This window comes from Schistocerca gregaria, chromosome 4 (assembly GCF_023897955.1).
Source record: "Schistocerca gregaria isolate iqSchGreg1 chromosome 4, iqSchGreg1.2, whole genome shotgun sequence".
NCBI classification, from domain to species: Eukaryota; Metazoa; Arthropoda; class Insecta; order Orthoptera; family Acrididae; genus Schistocerca; species Schistocerca gregaria.
The window spans coordinates 202,638,374-202,660,584 of record NC_064923.1 but is presented as its reverse complement, the minus strand read 5'-3'; the positions used below and the strand labels follow the sequence as shown (position 1 = coordinate 202,660,584).

At 44.6% G+C, this 22,211-nt stretch overlaps 1 protein-coding gene across 1 annotated transcript in view; it reads left to right on the top strand.

The window, feature by feature from the left end:
• The window catches only part of LOC126267523 (trypsin-7-like), a 265,359-nt gene that overhangs the window by 138,882 nt on the left and 104,266 nt on the right, over positions 1 to 22,211 (top strand). Inside the window, exons 4-5 of the mRNA XM_049972826.1 lie at positions 5,720 to 5,925; positions 16,896 to 17,092. Coding sequence (XP_049828783.1) covers positions 5,720 to 5,925; positions 16,896 to 17,092 — 403 coding nt within the window. The remainder of the gene's footprint in view (positions 1 to 5,719; positions 5,926 to 16,895; positions 17,093 to 22,211) is intronic.

Sequence of the window (22,211 nt, the reverse complement as noted above, 5' to 3'; positions counted from 1 at the left end):
CCCTCGCTCAAAGTCCGTCAACTGCACATACGGTTCACGTCCACGCTGTCGCGGCATGCTACCAGTGTTAAAGACTGCGATGGGGCTCCGTATGCCACGGCAAACTGGCTGACACTGAAGGCGGCGGTGCACAAATGCTGCGCAGCTAGCGCCATTCGACGGCCAACACCGCGGTTCCTGGTGTGTCCGCTGTACCGTGCGTGTGATCATTGCTTGTACAGCCCTCTCGCAGTGTCCGGAGCAAGTATGGTGGGTCTAACACACCGGTGTCAATGCGTTCTTTTTTTCCATTTCCAGGAGTGTATCTCGTACGCAAGTCATAAAGGGCAGTGCATTGGTGGAGCTGTCATTTGTGCTAAGCTGTTGAAGAGAAAAGGTTTTCGATGTGATAATGGCCGCACGACAGGAACTAACAGATTTCGAACACGAAATGGTAGTTGGAGATAGACGAATGGGACATTCCATTTCGGATTTAGTTAGGGAATTCAACATTCCGAAATCTACAGTCTCAAGAGTGTGCCGAGAATACAAAATTTTAGACATTACCTCTTACCACGGACAGCGCAGAAGCTGACGGCCTTCACTTAACAACCGAGAGCAGCAGTTCGCGTAGAGTTGTCAGTGCTAACAGACGTGTAACACCACATGACACAACCGCAGTAATCAATGTAGGACGTATGACGAACGTATCAGCTTAGGACAGTGTGGCGAAATTTGGCGTTAATAGGCAGCAGGCGACGGACTCAAATGCCTTTGCTAATAGCGCAACCTCACGTGCATCGCCTCTCCTGAGCTTATGACGTCATCGGTTGGACACTATACGACTAGAAAACCGCGGCGTAGTCAGACGAGTCAGGAGTTCAGTTGGTAAGAGCTGATGGCAGGGTTCGAGTGTGGCGCAGACCCCATGAAGCCATGGACCCAAGTTGTCTACACGGCACTGTGCAAGCTGGTATGGCTTCATAATGGTACGGGCTGCGTTTACATAGAATGGACGGGGTCCTGGTTATTTTCGGCTGCTTAGAGACCTTTTGCAGCCATTCATAGACTTCGTGTTCCCAAATAACGATGAAATTCTTATGGGTGACAATGCGCCACGTCATTGGCCCACAGTTCTTCGCGACTGGTGTGATGAACATTCTGGACAGTTCGCCGACATGAGTCCCATTGGACATAATGGAGAGGTCAATTCGTGAACGAGATTCTGCAGCGGCAACACCTTCGCAGTTATGGATCGCTATAGATGCAGCATGGCTCAATATTTCTGCAGCGAACTTCCAACGACTTACTGAGTCCATGCCGTGCAAAATGAGGTCCGACACGATATTGGGAGGTATTGCATGACTTTTTTTACCTCATTGTTGTATCAGTTTGTGCAACCGTGGTCTTTAATACGTGTTAGTGCACTAACACAGGACTGGAAGGTCTCAGATTTGAAATTGAATGGTGAAAGTAATTTTCATCATAGCTGAAGAAGATATAGTTTCAGACAGCTCCAGATTTCAAATGGCCCTGAGCACTATGGGACTTAACATCTATGGTCATCAGTCCCCTAGAACTTAGAACTACTTAAACCTAACTAACCTAAGGACATCACACAACACCCAACCATCACGAGGCAGAGAAAATCCCTGACCCCGCCGGGAATCGAGCCCGGGAACCCGGGTGTGGGAAGCGAGAACGCTACCGCACGACCACGAGATGCGGGCACAGCTCCAGATCTTCAGATTGTGCGCTGCTCTCTGGGGCCAATTTTCAAACCAGTCAACGGTGTCTCGTTGAATCAGAACAAGTGACGCCATTGATACCGATCCTCTCATCAGATGGGAACGTTAAGCTCCCACAGCTACATTGCCATTTTTCTGAGGTGTAGGTTATGTGCCACACCGATTTCTTTCATTTCCGTTATTATCCACAAAACAAAACACCACGGACTTGCGTTATGCTGTAAATGAAGCGATTCCAACTCATTCTACATCTATGTGTCCATCTATATCCATCTATATCTATCTGTCTGGTACCAATCTGTTCCCTCATTCCCTGCTCCATTAGTGAATGGTGCAAGGAAGAATGATTTTAACGCTGTGGTCATTTCCAGAGAGGAGTACGAGAGAAAGTAGTACTTGTCCGAATCTTCCCGGGACGCACGCTCTCTCAATTTCAGTAGTAAAGGTTTCCGTGATGCACAACTCCCTTGTAGCGTTTGCCACTTGAGTCTGTTGAGCATCTCCGCACTACTCTTGTCCCGACTCAACGAACCCGTGACGCAATGCACCGCTCTTCGTTGGATCTCGTATATTTCTTGAAATTAATTTATTTAATAAAATTGCAGCCAAGTAGCAATATACAGTTACTTTGCTTAACATTTTACATTTACATTTTACATTTCTGCATATTCATTTATCGATTTCACTCTTTTACTGCACAGTTCTATGTGATATCGTTCACAGGCTTCGTTACACAGTTCACATACACATGTTGCGGTTGGGTCGTATAAGCTTTGTTTTTGCAAATTGGATGATGAAAGCCGTGAATAGAAAGTCTAGTTACGACATGTCGCTGTTCGAAGTTTGGTGCTGTCCATGAGCGGTTGGTCATTGCTTCGGTGCCATAAAACTCCGGCCATATTTTTTCTCGTTTGTCCTCCATGATCTTCAGTTGCTTTCTGGAAGCCCTGGTGTGTGACATCATATATCGAAGTCTGATGTCTTCAATTAGGAATGTCTCTCTTGCTAGCAGGTACACTAGTCTAGATCTTGTTGTCTTTGAGAAACCTAGTGCTCTTTTTAGGTAGGTTCTTGAAATTAATCCAACCCTGTTACTCTCCTCTTTCGTGGATTAATTACATTTCTTTAAAATTCCTCCCATGACTATCAGCCTGGCATCTGTTTTTCCTGCTATTTGTTTTATGTGGTCATTCCACTTCAGTACGCTTCGGATGGAAGCTCCTGTATATTTTATGGTAGTTCTTGTTTCCAGCAGTTTCTCACATATCGCCCGTTCAGACCCACTCTCTACAATTGCGTACATGAATTTTTCTGTGTTTTAGGAGCAACACAACTATTTTTCCTCATGGAAACCTCACGAACGCATTTGCGAACGCCCATCTTTTCATCCTACCCAGGTGCTGACACCTATTGTGCATCACTATAAAAATATTGACAAGCAAATTAAGCAGTGCAGTACAGCCAGCGGAATATACGAAAGTGTTTGTTTAGTTACATTCCGTTGAATAATTGAATGGTATTATTGTTATTTTCCATGGTTTTTATTGAACGGTCAGTTTCTTTATTACAACAATGAATACATCAAAATTAATTATTTTAGTCCATGAAAACGATCCATGTGCACAAACTTTTTTCGAAAATAGATACACATATTTGAATAAATCTTGATTTAAAAACATGAGAGCATTAAAAAATTTCCTCTCTCTACAAAAAAATTCAGGTCTGGAAGGAATAATGTAAGTGTACAGGAGTGGCGTTCTTTTCCTATGTACACGCAATATAGTACTTCCAAGAGGGCGTGTTGAAGAGTAATGCCTCCGAATTTTTCATACGAAAGCTGTGATAGCTTTTTAGATAAAACAAACGTTATTAAAAGTGAATGCTGGTATTTCAGTTAACCTAATACGATAAGTGAATTCCATCCTCCGACCGATAGTGCAACCATATCGCAGGAAAATTGGCGAGGCATTCGTCTTCATGGAAGACGATTCACGCATCATCGTGCACATCTTGTGAATCACTTCCTTCAGGGTAATGACATCTCTCGACTCGAGTGGCCCCCATGTTCTCCACACATGAACCCTATCAAACATTCTTGGGATAGATTGAAAAGGGCTGTTTATGGGCGACGTGACCCACCAACCACTCTCAGGGATCTACGCCGAATCGCCGTTGTGGAATGGGACAATCTGGACCAACAGTGCCTTGATGAACTTGTGGATAGTATGCCACGACGAATACAGGCATGCATCATTACAAGAGGACGTTCTACTGGGTATTAGAGGTGCCGGTGTGTACAGCAATCTGGACCACCACCTCTGAAGGTCTCGATGTATAGTCGTACAACATGCAATGTGTGGTTTTCATGAGCAATAAAAATGGCGGAAATGATGTTTATATTGATTTCTGTTCCAATTTTCTGTACAGTTTCCGGAAGCTTCGGAACCGAGGTTATACAAAACTTTTTTTGATGTGTGTATTAGGTTGTCGCATAAGTTCGTAGAGCTTCTGTTTTGCATGTTCTTATTCCGGTTGCTATGGTTATATTTATCTATTTACATTTTTTTTAGTTCACTGTTACTATTTGGCCTTACATATTGTGGACGTAGTGAGTGAAGCTGTGGGCGCTGGAAAATTGAGTGGCAATTAGAGAAATTGGACCATTCTGACCTAGTCTTCTGTTTGAGGTCAGTAGTTGGATGACAACAGTTGAAGCACCCAGAAACATTTGCACCGTGTGTGGAGTAATTGCATGAACAGAGCACGGCAAGAAAATGGTCTTCTCGTTTTAAGGACGATCGTTTTGCCTTTAGAGACTCCCCACGTTCAGGAAAACTTACGGGGTTTGATGAAGATCGCTTGAACGCATTAATCCATAAAGATCCACCTCTGTGTACTCTAGAACTGGCAAATCTGATGAAATGCGATCGTTCCACCGTCGTGCGACAATTGCATGCATTTAGTCTAAGCCAAAATCGCACAATACAGTGGGTGGCCATGTGTGCATCTCTGCTTGATTGTCATCAATTGGCTCGTGAACAACTGTCGTTATGCTAATGTAAGGAAAAGGGAGGAATAACTTAGCACTAACAAAGCAGCATCTCCCTGCACAAAGACCTGTGCGCATCGCAAAAGATAATGTTATGCATTTGGTGGGACAGCGACAATGTGGTCTATCACGAATTGCTTCACCGAGGTGTAACCATCACTTCTGACATTTATTGTTAATAACTGAGACGTCATGCAGATGCAGTCCAAGAACAATGACCAGGAAGACTTGGTGAAGTGATGTTACCCTGCGATAATGGCTGCCCGCATTCAGCTAGACTGACAAAAAAGATTGTGGGGGCTTTTGGTAGGGAAGTTATTCTGAACCCACCACATTCACCTGCGCTTGCTTCCTCAGATTTTCACCTCTTCCGCTTTCTATCAAACAACTTTCAAGGAACTCCCCTTCCATATGAAAATGCGATCCGAACATGGCACGACGAGTTCTTCGCTTGAAAACCACTTGATTTGTACAGTCGCGGAATTGAAAAGTTACTCCAGCGTTGGCAGACTGTTGTAAATAGTGAAGGTTTTGTTTGGTAACCGTATGGAAAAACACTGCGAACTTATGCTCCAGCCTAATACAATAAAGTGACGTCAGCAACATTGACCTATAATTACGTACGTCAGTCATACGGCCCTTCTTGAAAACGGGAATGAGCTGCGCTTTTTTTTTTCGTGTCGATAGGCATCCTTTGTTGCTTCAGTATATCCAATTAACACGGATTAAAATGAGTATTAATGTTTGGCTCTGAACTGCGAAGTAGACAATGAGTGAAGGTGTAACTTTTCACCATCACAATTTGGTGCTTTGGGCAAAGAGAAGAGACGGGGCAGTGAGACCCGAGTGAGGGTCTGTGCACGTCTAATACAGTGTTTGCAAGTTTGATAGCATTAAATATCGGATTACAACCACAGACTGACAAAAATGTGTGCTCATGCAGGGTCAGTCCGAAGAACATCTCGGTGATGTTGGGTATCAACGACTTGCTGTCCCTTCAACGAGTACTGCCACGCGTCGACCGGATCATCGTGCATGAGGACTTCGACCGAGACTTCCTGCACGACATCAACGATGTGGCCCTCATCAGGCTGGCGCAGTCCGTCCCCTTCAACGACCAGGTGGCCCCCATCTGTCTGCCGCAAAACGGTAAGGCTACACGCCTCTTCTGTGATTGCTGTCTCTTCTCCGACACTGAATCAAATATAAACAGGATTTTATTTTGTTTTAAATTAATTTATTGAAAAGCAAAAGGTTGTTACGATATATTTTTTCACATAGATTCCCGATATAGGAATTCCTTTTTTCCGACGATAAGGATAATTTCTTATTACAGCACTGTGGAATAAAGCTGGTTGCGTCAGGAGTCGACGGCATACGAATTCCTCCACGCCCTCGTCATCTTCAAATCCGTGCCCTTTCAGATCTTCTTTAAGCGGTATACGCAAATGGAAATCACAGGGTGACAGGCCCTGGCTGTAAGGAGGATCATCAAGTTCCTGTCGTTTGGAGACTGTACGGAGCCTGGCATTGTCATAGAGGAGGATGACCTGTCAAGTCGGTTGGTCTCGTCTTTCGTTGCTATACGCATCCCTCGCATTCTTCAACACCTCGCAGTAGTACACAGCATCGACTGTGCGTTCCTCATGCAAAAAAATCAATGAGCGAAATGCCTCACTGATCTGAGAAAATGACTGAAAGAGCCTTTCCAGCTGACATTCGAGTCTTGGCTTTCACTGGGGCTCCCTCCCCTTTCCTCCACCACTCCTTGCTGGCTAGTTTGGATTCAGGAGTGTAGTGGTGCAGCCACGTTTTGTCGCAGGTGTGGTCATCAGTCCCCTAGAACTTAGAACTACTTAAACCTAACTAACCTAAGGACACCACATACATCCATGCCCCAGGCAGGATTCGAACCTTCGAATGCAGCAGTCGCGCGGTTCCATAGTGCTCAGAGCCATTCGAACAATTCGATGCTCAGAAACAAAAAGCCCTTTTATATTTTATTCACCTTAACACAAAGCTGAAATAACACACCTGCTATAACCTGCACTGGAAGTTGTGGTCCTTTATACCGAAAACTGGCCTCTTGTGGCTTTCAACGCTAGTATGTTTGTATGCACGAATCTTTTCCTTTGAATGAGTTAGAAACCTACAGAACCTTGAACCAGCTTATTGAAGTATCGCCTAGGTCTCCCTCTACAGTTCTTAAACGCCAATACCACACTAACTATTTCTTGATGCCTCTATATATAATTATGACTTCTATATATAAAGAAGACTATCCGTTTGTTTGTTTGTTTGTAATGCGCTGATTTACTTCAGATTTCTACACGATTTCCTAAGGAACATTTGGGCAGACATAGGCTATATACTTTTTAATACACAATATATGGTATTACAAAAAGGTACGGCCAAACTTTCAGGAAACGTTCCACACACACAAATCAAGCAAAGATATTATGTGGACATGTGTTCGGAAACGCTTAATTTCCATGTTAGAGCTCATTTTAGTTTCGTCAGTATGAACTGTACTTCTCCGATTCACCGCCAGTTGGCCCAATTGAAGGAAGGTAATGTTGACTTCGGTGCTTGCGCTGACATGCGACTCATTGTTCTACAGTACTATCATCAAGCACATCAGTACGTAGCATCAACAGGTTAGTGTCATTACGAACGTGGTTTTGCAATCAGTGCAATGTTTACAAATGCGGAGTTGGCAGATGCCCATTTGATGTATGGATTAGCAAGGGGCAATAGCCGTGGCGCGGTACGTTTGTATAGAGACAGATTTCCAGAACGAAGGTGTCCCGACAGGAAGATGTTCGAAGCAATTGATCGGGGAGCACGGAACATTCCAGCCTATGACTCGCGACTGGGAAAGACCTAGAACGACGAGGACACCTGCAATGGACGAGGCAAATCTTCGCGCAGTTGACGATAACCCTAATGTCAGCGTCAGAGAAGTTGCTGCTGTACAAGCTAACGTTGACCACGTCACTGTATGGAGAGTGCTACTGGAGTACCAGTTGTTTCCGTGCCATGTATTGCGTGTGCAGGCATTATCAGCAGCTCATTGGCCTCCACGGGTACACTTCTGCGAATGGTTCATCCAACAGTGTGTCAATCCTCGTTTCAGTGCAAATATTCTCTTTACGGATGAGGCTTCATACCAACGTGATCAAATTGCAAATTTTCACAATCAACATGTGTGGGCTGACGAGAATCCGCACGCAATTGTGCAATCACGTCATCAACACAGATTTTCTGTGAACGTTTGGGCAGGCACTGTTGGTTATGTCTCGATTGGGCCCCATGTTCTTCCACCTACGCTCAATGGAGCACGTTATCATGATTTCATACGGGATACTCTACCTGTGCTGCTAGAACATGTGCCTTTACAAGTACGACACAACATGTGGTTCATGCACGATGGAGCTCCTGCACATTTCAGTCGAAGTGTTCGTACACTTCTCGACAACAGATTCGGTGACCGATGGATTGGTAGAGGCGGACCAATTCCATGGCCTCCATGCTCTCCTGACCTCAAACCTCTTGACTTTCATTTATGGGGGCATTTGAAAGCTCTTGTCTACGCAACCCCGGTACCAAATGTAGAGACTCTTCGTGCTCGTATTGTGGACGGCTGTGATACAATACGCCATTGTCCAGGGCTGCACCAGCGCATCAGGAATTCCATGCGATGGAGGGTGGATGCATGTATCCTCGCTAACGGAGGACATTTTGTACATTTCCTGTAACAAAGTGTTTTAAGTCACGCTGGTACGTTCTGTTGCTGTGTGTTTCCATTCCATGATTAATGTGATTTGAAGAGAAGTAATAAAATGAGCTCTAACATGGAAAGTAAGCGTTTCCGGACACATGTCCACATAACATATTTTATTTCTTTGTGTGTGAGGAATGTTTCCTGAAAGTGTGGCTGTACCTTTTTGTAACACCATATATATATACGACTGAACAATTTGAGACAGGGAATCTGGGGTCAGAGAAGCCAGCTTAAGGAGACAATAGGAATGAAATGTGATGTATACTTTTTTATTTACATTATTTACAGTTAACTGCAATAACATCATTGCCACTGTGGACGTACCATTTGCATTATATCTTACAAAATGTGTTGAAACTGACAGCAATGAATTTTAATGCAAGCTTGACATCGGTGAACAAGATTCTGACGCATCCTGACAAATATCCTCGGTGTGTTTCGAATCAAATCACAGGCACGAACAATTATAGCAACTAATTCCATCTCCGTCCAATGGGGTCTCATACACAAGTGACTTTAGATATCCCCATAGGAAATAGTCAAGGGGATTCAGGTCAGGTGACCTCGCAGGCCATGGAATAGGATATCGCCTTCCAATCCAGTGACCAGGAATTGCTTTCTACTAATCAGGCTCGTTCTCTTCGTTTCCTTGCAGGAAATATAGAATGCACTTGTAAATAAACAGCACGGTACGTGTAAGCTTGTGCGCATGTTAGTTGTAAATAAGCTGGAAAATAGTAACACTAGACAAATTCACACCCAACTCTACACTGCACGAGCACTCTTCACTGTCACCCACACCGTACAGATACTCTAATAAAATTTCATAATAGGTCAGGGGAAGGCAACGGCAGACCACCTCTCCACTAGTACATTGCCATGAGCGGCACAGCAGAATTCTATATCTCCTCCCCTAACTCGCATTCCCTGAGCGCGGAACTGTATACAGTGACAGAAAAAATCCAACACTCAGAAGTAATTAATGTAGAGTAATGACATTTCAGGATTACACTTGTCTGAGTAACATATTTTATGATTAATGGTGCAAGAGGACAGGTTAATGGTATGTGAAATGCTGGTTCATTAATAACCGGCGAAACCGCCAGAATATTGAGTGCAAGCATGCGAACGTGTATGTGTTGGGCTGTACAGGTGCTGCATGTCAGTTTGTTTGATGGAGTTCCGTGCCTGTTGCACACGGTCTGTCAATACAAGGACAGTTAATGCTAATTAGAGAAGACATTGGGGTTGTCGGCCGATGATGTCGCGAATGTGTTCGGTTGGGGACGGATCGGATTATCAAGCGATCCAAGGCAACATGTCGACACTCTGTAGAGTATGTTCGTTTAGCAGCGGCATGCGGGCGAGCGTTATCCTGCTGGAAAACATCCCCTAGAATGCTGTTCATCAATGACAACAGGTCGAATCACCAGATTGACGTGCAATTTTGCAATCAGGGTGCGTGGAATAATTAAGAGAGTGCTCCTGTAATACGAAATTGCACACCAGACCATAACTCCCGGTGTAGTTCCCATGTCTGTCACGCAGAGAGATTGGTTGCAGGCCCTCAACTGGTCCTCTTCTAACTAACACGCTGCTGTCACTGGCACCTGGGCAGAAGCAGCTTGCATCATAAAACACAACAGACCGCCACTCTTCCCTCCAATGAGATCTCGCTTGTCACCACTGAAGTCGCAAATGGCGGTGGTTTGTGGTCAGTGGAATCCACGCTACAGGGCATCTAGCTCGGAGCTGTCCTCGAAGTAACCGATTTGTAACAGTTTTATGCCACTGTGGTGCCAACTGATCCTCAAATTTCTGTTGAAGATGCAGTATAGTGCGCCACAGCCATACCCCGAACACGATGGTCTTCACTCTGGAGCCCGGTCTTCTTTCAGCTGTACATTCTCGTGACCAGCGCTGCCAGCAAACATGTACAGTGCCTACATCCCTGCCAATCGTTCTGCAATATCGCAGAAGGAACATGCAGCTTCTCGTAGCCCTGTTACACGATCTCGTTCACTCTGTCAGGTGTTGATAACGGGGCCTTTGTCGGCTTCATGGCATTCTTGACTAACGTCAGCTCATCACGTCGAATCTGAAAGGAAACTAACACTTAAGACCGTTACAGTCCAGTAACACTCGCAACTTTCAGCATATGACTTCTTGGTATTGGGGTTATTACGTTCTTCTTGGCGTCTGGCGATATTACACTTTTCTCATGTACAGTTTTGTCATGGATCTTAAGAATTTGAGGGGATATCTACTCCAGTCGCTTTGTTTCGTCTACGATCCCTCAGCGTTCTCTCAAGTGCTTCTCTCAGTGTCGTATCTCCCATGTCGTGTTCATCTACTTCGTCTTATCCTCTTGCCTCTCTGGAATGTTGTCTTCAAGTTTACGTCTTTTATACGGCCCTCCTGTAAATTCCTTCCACCCATCAACCTGCCCTTCCTTGTTTATTTCTGGCTTGCCGTCTAAGCCCTTGATTTTCATACACTTTTTTTTTCTCGGTAGGTTTCCTTCACTTAGTGCACCTATCTTCCCCATAGCCATCCACGGTTCTTCACCTTCGCATTTCTTCTGACTACTAGTGAGCCATGGGGTTCATTGCTGTATTGAGTCTGCTTCTGTGCTTGCTATGTGAAACAGATTTCTCATCTTATACTGACAAGACAAAATGATGTGTGCACTATAATCGATGCCACTAGAAGAGCATCGTTAAAGAGAGATATATTAAATATTCAGACAAGTTATTGATTATTTTTCTATGAATAGTCTATCACTTAACTTAGAAGAACACTGATTTTTCAACGCAATTAAAGTGAGTTGAAGCTGTGAATTGTGCTTGGGTAGCTCAAGTGGTGGAGCACTTGCACGCAAAAGGCAAAGGTCCCGAGTTCGTGTCTCGGTCCGGTACAAAGTTTTAATCTGCCAGAAAGTTTCATACCAGCGCACACTCCGCTGCAGAGTGAAAATCTCATTCTGGTCGAATCAGTTCGTTTCCTCCCTCTATCAGGTTGCACAGTAAAAGAACATGTCTTTTCGAATTTCCGAATCATTTTCTCCATACCCATGGCAGTCATCGGATAAATGCCTTGTTCCAAACGTTTCAGTGGCCGGAACTTTCGCAGAGCGAAGTGTGCACAGTCATCATTCTTGTAACGCAGCCTTACAGGCAGAGCGCAATCCTGCATTGAGACAGTCATGGCGAACGTCGCAGACGCGAAAGGAGGAAAAGCAGTGTACCCGGCGCGTTTATACCAACTTCAGTGGGTCGTGCGCATGACAGGTATTTTCATTTACGTATTCTGACACATTCAGCGCCATCTGTTGATCAATTTTCGCATTATTTTTCTCCTTCTGCCTTACGTTTTCCCCATTCTCCGATAATATTCCGTTGCAATTTGACATCATTCTGACCAGCGGTGTTATCTCTACAGCATTTTGAAAGTTTAATTATAATCATCCTCTATACATATATACACATATGTAATCTATGTCTATCCTGCCCAAAGATTTGTTAATCATGTAAACATTTGAGGTGAATCGGTAAAGAACTTTTTGAGATTTTTGTTATCAACATTTGCTCTGTGTGTATTACTATACATATATTTACATACCATGTATATTATAAAATATGTAACCTATGTCTGTCCAAATGTTTTTTAGAATATCATATAAAGATCTCAAATAAATTGGTCAAGAACTTCTAGAGATTTTTGGTAACAATATTAAATATCAGCTTGTCTGTATAATATTATAGATTTTAAATAGATATTTGTGTGCCACATATATTAATAAAACCGTAGGCAGTGTTGCCCGAATGTTTATTAGAATATCGCGTAAAAATGTGAAGTGCATTGGTTAAGTACTTGTCGAGATTTTTGGAAACAACTTGAAACAGTGGCTTGTCTTTATACGGTGGTGCAGGAGCTAGTCGAGGAGCTAGTACAGATCCCTGTGGTAGCTCATTTTGTAGGCTATGGAAGATACTTGATGTTCCATTGAGGTTACTTGGAAAAATCTGTTGCTGAACACCTCGTTGTGTAGATGGAAGGAATAAGCTGATATGCTTTGAATATTGGTCATTCCTTCCATTCTGCGGATGCTTCGAGTTGTTCCTGGAATCCTCTCTCCATGTAGGTTGTAAATAAGAGATCTGATCACAGCAGCTCGTTCCTGGTATAAAACCAGCCTTCTCTATTGGTGTGTTATAGTTTACAAAATTAAAATTCTTTGTCAGCTTTGCTTCACATACGCACTTCACTGTCGAGTCTACATACAGTATATCTAGTACCACCCATAAAATATGTTCAAACTGGCAAGAAACTACATTCATGCAGAGTTCTGCTTAATGTCAACGGCTCCTCGTTAATAAGGCGGCTTCATCTTGCTGCTTAGCCATTGTACCTTTCACTCCACAGTGCAAGTTTTTCATGAAGGTACGTCAAACAAGTTTTTGATGTTCTTTTCATTCCATTTTACATTTAACTTTGTTGTAGTATATATATAATGGCCTTGATGACTCACCAACAAACTGAGATAGCTAAACGCCATGTTAACTACATTGTCCGCATTTATAAGTCAAGAGTACTTAAGAATTGATTCATGTACTTGTAAACTAAGCATGTATTTTCTTCATCTTTGTGTGTGTGTGTTATACATAAAAGGGAAACTTTGTTACCACAAATCATGAAAAGTTCTTGACTGATCCATTTCAAATTCTTACACAATAATCTAATGAACATTCAGACTGACAGAGACTATCAATTTTTAATATATTAATTTGTATGTAATATATAAAGGGGAAACGTTGTTAACAAATATCTCAAAATGTTCTTCAGATTTTCGTACAGATGAAGTTGAACGATTTACTTACAATTTTTACATGATAGACTAATGAACATTTTTTCTTCTTCTTGTAGATATTGACATCATTATTGTTTTCAAATTAAGACAGATTTTTTTCGAACTTGATTAGTGAATAGTTACATTGTGAGGATACGCTTAAAATACCTACCTAGAAGTAGAGGTCTCTGCGAGATGATTTCCAATGATATCATGTATTATCCTTACTGTTTGCTTTTCTTCAATCAATACTTTCTTTCTAAGTGATGAGTCACCTCAGAAAATTAATCCATAAGACGTTATTGAGTAGAAATATTGCAAAATATGTTACAAGGTTGATTTGTTTGTATCTAAGATTCTCAGTTAGACTAAGACCTGTCTATGTACCACATCACGTGCTGGTATGACTCTATTTGTTGTACAGAACTGAATGTAGCGTGCTTTCTCAATATGTAGGGAGAGCCCATCTTCAGAAAATCACGTTATCATTTTTTGAAAATTCTCATCAACAATTTCTTTTGTAGCGTTTTCTCTAAAGGATTTTATTACAACAGTAGCATTTACTGCAAAAGTATCAATTTGCTTGACGAAAGTGAAGTGGAATATCATTCACAAATACAAGGTGTTCCACACAAATGCAACACACCTCAGACTAGTTAATCATCTCTAGTCAAATTTCTTGTGAAGTGAAAACACTGTCTCTAAGCTAAACTGTATTTCGTCGGTAAGTAGAGTACAGCTGTGCGTTCGTGCATCAGTCGCTGTGAGAAGCTCATATTGTTGATTTGTTACAGTAACTGGCTAGTTTGCCTTAGAACAGCGAATTTAATGTTTCATGAAAGGTAGGCTCCATCAAGGAATGTAAAGAAATGTTTCAAGCAAAGTGTACTGGTAGAAACTCCCCACGACCAGCACTATTCAAGACCTGTACAAGGTCTATAGGATCCGTTCAGTATGTGCAGAGGAATAGGTGACCAACAGTGAGGACCCCTGAAACTACAGACAGAATTCTCATCGACATTACGAGAAGTCCTCGCAAGTCGGTAAGCAGTTTACTGCTGCATGTTGATGTATCCTGTACATCGTGTACTAAGAGATACGAAATTGAAAGCTTATTGTGTGAGTGTAGTGCAAGAGTTGAAATGTGAGGTTCACAAAAAGAATTCATTATTGTAACTGGTAGTAAACGTCAGTTGCCAGTGGTTACATAGATTCCTCGCTTTACTTCATGTCAGATGAGGCTTGGTTTCATCTGTCAGGTTATGTGAATTTTCAGAATTGAGATACTGGTCGCAGAACCGCCCACATATTCTGCATCAAGAGCCTCTTCGCTCAGAGAAGATAGGTGTTTGGTGTGCGTTGTCCTCCATGAAATTATTGGTTCCATATTTTTCAGGTACACTTTAAAGAGCGCCACATATCTAAATATCTTAGGCTCTTTCTCTCCATAATTAATAGATGCAAAGAAGCTGTATTTACTATTCCAGCAAGATGGAGCAATGATATTCCAACCAAACATCACGAACATGTTCCCTGAAGACAGACTTGCCAGTAGACGGCTTGGTCCCCAACGTAGCTGGACTTCCACTACTGGCCATATAAACTGCTACACCAAGAAAAAATGCAGATGATAAACGGCTATTCATTGGACAAATATATTATACTAGAACTGACATGTGATTTCATTTTCCTGCAGTTGGGGTGCATAGATCCTCAGAAATCAGTACCCAGAACCAACACCTCTGGCCGTAATAACGGCCGTGATACGACTGGGCATTGAGTCAAACAGAGCTTGGATGGCGTGTGCAAGTACAGCTCCCCATGCAGCTTCAACACGATACCACAGTTCATCAAGAGTAGTGACTGGCGTATTGTGACGAGCCGGTTGCTCGGCCACCATTGACCAGACGTTTTAGGTTGGTGAGAGATCTGGAGAATGTGCTGGCCAGGGAGCAGTCGAACATTTTCTGTATCCAGAAAGGCCCGTACAGGACCTAAAACATGCGGTCGTGCATTATCCTGCTGAAATGTTGTGTTTCGCAGGGATCGAATGAAGAGTAGAGCCACGGGTAGTAACAAATCTGAAATGTAACGTCCACTGTTCAAAGTGCCGTCAATGCGAACAAGAGGTGACTGAGATGTGTAACCAATGGCACCCCGTACCATCACGCTGGGTGATACGCCATTATGGCGACGATGAATACACGCTTCCAATGTGGATTTACAGCGATGTCGCCAAACACGGATGTGACCATCATGATGCTGTAAACAGAACCTGGATTCATCCGAAAAAATGACGTTTTGCCATTCGTGCACCCAAGTTCGTCGTTGAGTACACCAGCGCAGGCGCTCCTGTCTGTGATGCAAGGTCAAGGGTAACCACAGCCATGGTCTCCGAGCTGATAGTTCATAGTGCTGCAAACGTCGTCGAACTGTTCGTGCAGATGGTTGTTGTCTTGCAAACGTCCCCATCTGTCGACTCAGGGATCGAGACGTGGCTGCACGATCGGTTACAGCCATGCGGATAAGATACCTGTCATCTCGACTGCTAGTGATACGAGGCCGTTGGGATCCAGCAAGGCGTTCCGTAGTACCCTCTTGAACCCACCGGTTCCATATTCTGCTAACAGTCGTTCGATCTCGACCAACGCGAGCAGCAATGTCGCGATACGATAAACCGCAATCGCGATAGGCTACAGTCAAAGTCGGGAACCTGATGGGACGCATTTCTCCTTCTTCGACGAGGCATCACAACAATGTTTCACCAGGCAACGCCGGTTACCAGCTCTTTGTGTATGAGAAATCGGTTGGAAACTTTCCTCATGTCAGCACGTTGTAGGTGTCGCCACCAGCGCCAGCCTTGTGTGAATGCTCTGAAAAGCTAATCATTTGCATATCACAGCATCTTCTTGCTGTCGGTTAAATTTCGCGTCTGTAGCACGTCATATTCGTGGTGTAGCAATTTTAATGGCCAGCAGTGTAACTTTGTGTGATTTTTGTTTATGGGGCACAATAAAAAGCAAAGTATATGCTGACAATCTTTGCACAATAGACGATCTTAGACAGAATGTTAGTAGAGAAATCACACTTGCAGAATTACAGCGTGTTGCTGGTAACGTCATCAAGCGAAATCAGCGATGCCTGGATGCCCATGGCCACTATTTACAGTATCTATTATAAACTGGTAACTAAAAGTTTCTCAACGTTACAATTATCTATTCTTTTTTTAGTTAGTTCACGGTGAGTTGAAACTCTGGTGTGAGGCATACCAGTTTTATGTACGACACCCCATATGAGCAATAGGAGTTGACCCAAAATTGAACGCTGTGGAATTCCTTTTGTCACTGCTCCCCAGGCACATTCAGTGTAGGGATACTGAAAGACTTTGGAGTTCTGACCGCACACCTGGTCGTCCACAGTGGCAGAGCATGTCCAAGCAGACGCCGCCAAATTCCTCTGACACTTCGATGCCATCTGTGCCCACAGTGGAGATGGACTACGCAGACCAGCTCGCGATCGTGGCAGGCTGGGGCCGTGTCGGGCAAGACAAGCCACTATCGCGCTTCCTCCTCGCAGCCGAGGTCCGCGTCATCTCCAACGACTTCTGCCGCAAGTCGTCCATCGGCGATCACATCAAGGATAACATGTTGTGCACCTACTACGAGAAGAAGGACGCTTGCCAGGTACTGTCACCGTCACATTAACATGCAGCCTACTACAGTTTAGCACCTTCTATTTAATAGTGCGTAGGTCCTTCAAGAAAATTCTCCACTTTGCAATGCAATTCTTTCCTGGAAAAAACTACTGCAGTTATCAGATTATAAGACTGTACTGTGTTATCATGCGAAAATATGTAGGTTAGTGCTATTGATACAGCGATAGACAAACTTCATGTCATTAGGTACTGTTAAAAACGGCTGCTCCGTGTTACAAAAGTCTCCAAAGTAACTGATCGCATTGGTATAGGTCATGAATTCAGCAAAAACAACTCAGCTGAAACACACACACACACAGTTTTGCGACAGTAGACGGAGGTGAACATTTTGTCTTCCTAGACATCACAAGACCCTTCAGCATCATATTTCATTCTCAACCACTACGGAAAGTCTAAAAGTATCTGCAATTTTGCTCTAATTGTCTTTAAGTTGGCTCTAAGCTTTGTGTGATGCCATCTGCAAGATCTTCCCCTGTGGTAGGCCACGGCACTATCACATCACAATTACTGATTATCTCTATTCTATAGTGTCTTTGTAGTTTGTGCAAATGTCCTTCAGACATCCATGCAGTTCTGAGGGAACATACACTACTGACTACTGACGATCTACAGTTGTATTAAATACACTCCTGGAAATTGAAATAAGAACACCGTGAATTCATTGTCCCAGGAAGGGGAAACTTAAATGACACATTCCTGGGGTCAGATACATCACATGATCACACTGACAGAACCAAAGGCACATAGACACAGGCAACACAGCTTGCACAATGTCGGCACTAGTACAGTGTATATCCATCCTTTGCAGCAATGCAGGCTGCTATTCTCCCATGGAGACGATCGTAGAGATGCTGGATGTAGTCCTGTGGAACGGCTTGCCGCCATTTCCACCTGGCGCCTCAGTTGGACCAGCGTTCGTGCTGGACGTGCAGACCGCGTGAGACGACGCTTCATCCAGTCCCAAACATGCTCAATGGGGGACAGATCCGGAGATCTTGCTGGCCACGGTAGTTGACTTACACCTTCTAGAGCACGTTGGGTAGCACGGGATACATGCGGACGTGCATTGTCCTGTTGGAACAGCAATTTCCCTTGCCGGTCTAGGAATGGTAGAACGATGGGTTCGATGACGGTTTGGATGTACCGTGCACTATTCAGTGTCTCCTCGACGATCACCAGAGGTGTGCGGCCAGTGTAGGAGATCGCTCTCCACACCATGATGCCGGGTGTTGGCCCTGTGTGCCTCGGTCGTATGCAGTCCTGATTGTGACGCTCACCTGCACGGCGCCAAACACGCATACGACCGTCATTGGCACCAAGGCAGAAGCGACTCTCATCGCTGAAGACGACACGTCTCCACTCATCCCTGAATTCACGCCTGTAGCGACACCATTGGAGGCGGGCTGCACGATGTCGGGGCGTGAGCGGAAGACGGCCTAACAGGTTGCGGGACCGTAGCCCAGCTTCATGGGGAATGTTGCGAATGGTTCTCTCAGATACCCCAGGAGCAACAGTGTCCCTAATTTGCTGGGAAGTGGCGGTGCGGTCCCCTACGGCACTGCGTATGATCCTAGGGTCTTGGCGTGCATTCGTGCGTCGCTGCGGTCCGGTCCCAGGTCGACGGGCACGTGCACCTTCCGCCGACCACTGGCGACAACATCGATGTACTGTGGAGACCTCACGCCCCACGTGTTGGGCAATTCGGAGGTACGTCCACCCGGCCTCCCGCATGCCAACTATACGCCCTCGCTCAAAGTCCGTCAACTGCACATACGGTTCACGTCCACGCTGTCGCGGCATGCTACCAGTGTTAAAGACTACGATGGAGCTCCTTAAGCCACGGCAAACTGGCTGACACTGACGGCGGCGGTGCACAAATGCTGCGCAGCTAGCGCCATTCGACGGCCAACACCGCGGTTCCTGGTGTGTCCGCTGTGCCGTGCGTGTGATCATTGCTTGTACAGCCCTCTCGCAGTGTCCGGAGCAAGTATGGTGGGTCTGACACACCGGTGTCAATGTGTTCTTTTTTTCCATTTCCAGGAGTGTACATGAAATGTATACATTTATACATCAGCTGGTACCTTTTACTAGAATCACATGAAAATTTGTGCAAATCCAAGGCTCAAAGCCAGATCTCCAACTTATCATGAGTGGTTGCTTTAAGCCATCAACACACAGGACAAGGCAGTAACGTTGTCATGCATGCAGATGGACCGCAGCGACGCACGGATGCACGCCAAGACCGTAGGATCCTACGCAGTGCCGTAGGGGACCGCACCGCCACTTCCCAGCAAATTAAGGACACTGTTGCTCCTGGGGTATCGGCGAGGACCATTCGCAACCGTCTCCATGAAGCTGGGCTACGGTCCCACACACCGTTAGGCCGTCTTCCGCTCACGCCCCAACATTGTGCAGCCCGCCTCCAGTGGTGTCGCGACAGGTGTGAATGGAGGGACGAATGGAGACGTGTCGTCTTCAGCCATGAGAGTCACTTCTGCCTTGGTGCCAATGATGGTCGTATGCGTGTTTGGCGCCGTGCAGGTGAGCGCCACAATCAGGACTGCATACGACCGAGGCACACAGGGTCAACACCCGGCATCATGGTGTGGGGAGCGATCTCCTACTCTGGCCGTACACCTCTGGTGATCGTCGAGGGGACACTGAATAGTGCACGTTACATCCAAACCGTCATCGAACCCATCATTCTACCATTCCTAGACCGGCAAGGGAACTTGCTGTTCCAACAGGACAATGCACGTCCGCATGTATCCCGTGCCACCCAACGTGCTCTAGAAGGTGTAAGTCAACTACCCTGGCCAGCAAGATCTCCGGATCTGTCCCCCATTGAGCATGTTTGGGACTGGATGAAGCGTCGTCTCACGCGGTCTGCACGTCCAGCACGAACGCTGGTCCAACTGAGGCGCCAGGTGGAAATGGCATGGCAAGCCGTTCCACAGGACTACATCCAGCATCTCTACGATCGTCTCCATGGGAGAATAGCAGCCTGCATTGCTGCGAAAGGTGGATATACACTGTACTAGTGCCGACATTGTGCATGCTCTTTTGCCTGTGTCTATGTGCCTGTGGTTCTGTCAGTGTGATCATGTGATGTATCTGACCCCAGGAATGTGTCAATAAAGTTTCCCCTTCCTGGGAGAATGAATTCACGGTATTCTTATTTCAATTTCCAGGAGTGTACAATGTCACAATCACTGCGCTGTCGGCACACAGGACGATCTGGTTAACGTAATTTTGCGCTCTCAGCGATCTCCAGTGGCAGTTGTCAGCTTTATTTTGCTCGCAAACAGTGCAGTTTGTTCACGAAAATGGATGCGTGTGAAATTCCATTGGCTGTATTAAAACACACACTCCCTCCCCCCCCCCCCCCCCCCTATTGGCCATATGCTAGTTATGATGACAAAAAGGATAGCTAGTAGTCCAATCAATAAGGATAACAGCTTATTAAACTTCATCAAATCGAGCAGATTCACTTCTTACAGTGAACACACTTATATTTACATAAAATCAAGTATTACAGATATTATTTCTATAACTTTCGCGAAAAAGTCCTACAGTCTTTGCGAAAACGCGAAGGTAGAAAAAAATTTGATGTAACAGGACTCGAGCCTTATACCAAACAAACTTCTGTTCCAAAACATCATACCTGCACCCACTACGCTAGATTGTAGCTTTGTTATGAGCAACTTTGTATTTTATCTGGTACTCTTCTATGGGCTTTAATATGCGAAATGTGTTAATTTACATTTACTTAAAACAACTCCTAGCAAGCAAAAACTGCACATTTTTCATCAATCTTCAATGTGCCGTTGCGTTAAAGCGGAATACTCTGAAAACACACTAGCTATAAAGCGATAATAACTAAATACGAAAATTCTTTAACCACCAATATGACGTTCCCATCGTTTTATTACAACAAATCGTACCAGCAATGATTTTTTTCTCAAGACTTTCAATATGCTGGTGCTTAAGAACAGTATATATTCATGGGGTGTAAGGTATAACAAAAAACTCACCGAATACGGGCTTCTACAGAATACAAGTGCAACATGGTGTCTTGCTTTCTGAGGACGTTAAGCTTTCTGCTTGTGACGTAACGAACGGTCTTCCTTTCTACTGGCTCTGCCATACGTGACACTTCGCCCAAATATCGCAGAACTTCTTTCTGTTTCACGTGACGAAATGGCTCCTCAACTTGAAGTAGAAGAAAGTGGCGTCACAAAACTCGAAGAGCGTCAGGTCAACGTTAGCTAACTCTTCCCGTTTGCCGGCGGCTTTAACTACTTCAGCTAGCCCAGCAGGTCTCGAGAATCGATTCAAACCTACATACTGGTATTTACAGCAACTGTGCGAGTGCAGGAAGTGGACAATTAGGGACACAGGGACGTTGGGTCGGTCATCTAGGCGTGCCCAGGGACCCATAGTTGTTAAGGCGACTGCTTGCGATAAGCGGGAAACATGGGTACAATTCCAGTTCGGCAGAATTTTTCTTGTATTTCTAGTAAATGGTACAGCCGATGTATGGCTGTATTCACTATTTGCGAATACATCTCATGTTATCACACCAGTCTGCTTTGTTTTGTTGCGATGTAAAGGTGGCCACGCCTCTCAGTGTTAGCCCCATAGAACAAAAGCCTTCCGTAATCTTTTTTTTTTTTTGTGTGTGGTCTGAAAATGTGCCAGGGCGTACCAGGAGCGGCAGTTCATAGAAGACTTTCAGCAGAGCAGGGTGACAATGTTTTGTCATAGCGAAGAGGTCTAAAGTCGAACGACCATGAAACATGAGGAAAGAGCGGAGCGTCTAACTACAGCCGCAACTGATGTCAGTGTTGAACAAGTCTGTGCCTTGATTCTAGATAACATACGAGTGACTATTGATGATCTGGCGAACCATATGCAGGTTAGTTATGGCACTGAATATGAACTCATCCATATCAGTCTGTGCGAGATAGATTCCAAAGCAACTGGATGAAGAACACGAGCATAACCCTGTGAATGTTCTTCAGTACCTACTGAACCGTAATGCTAACGAAGGTGAAGCATTTCTGCAATGAGTCGTCGTTGAAGAG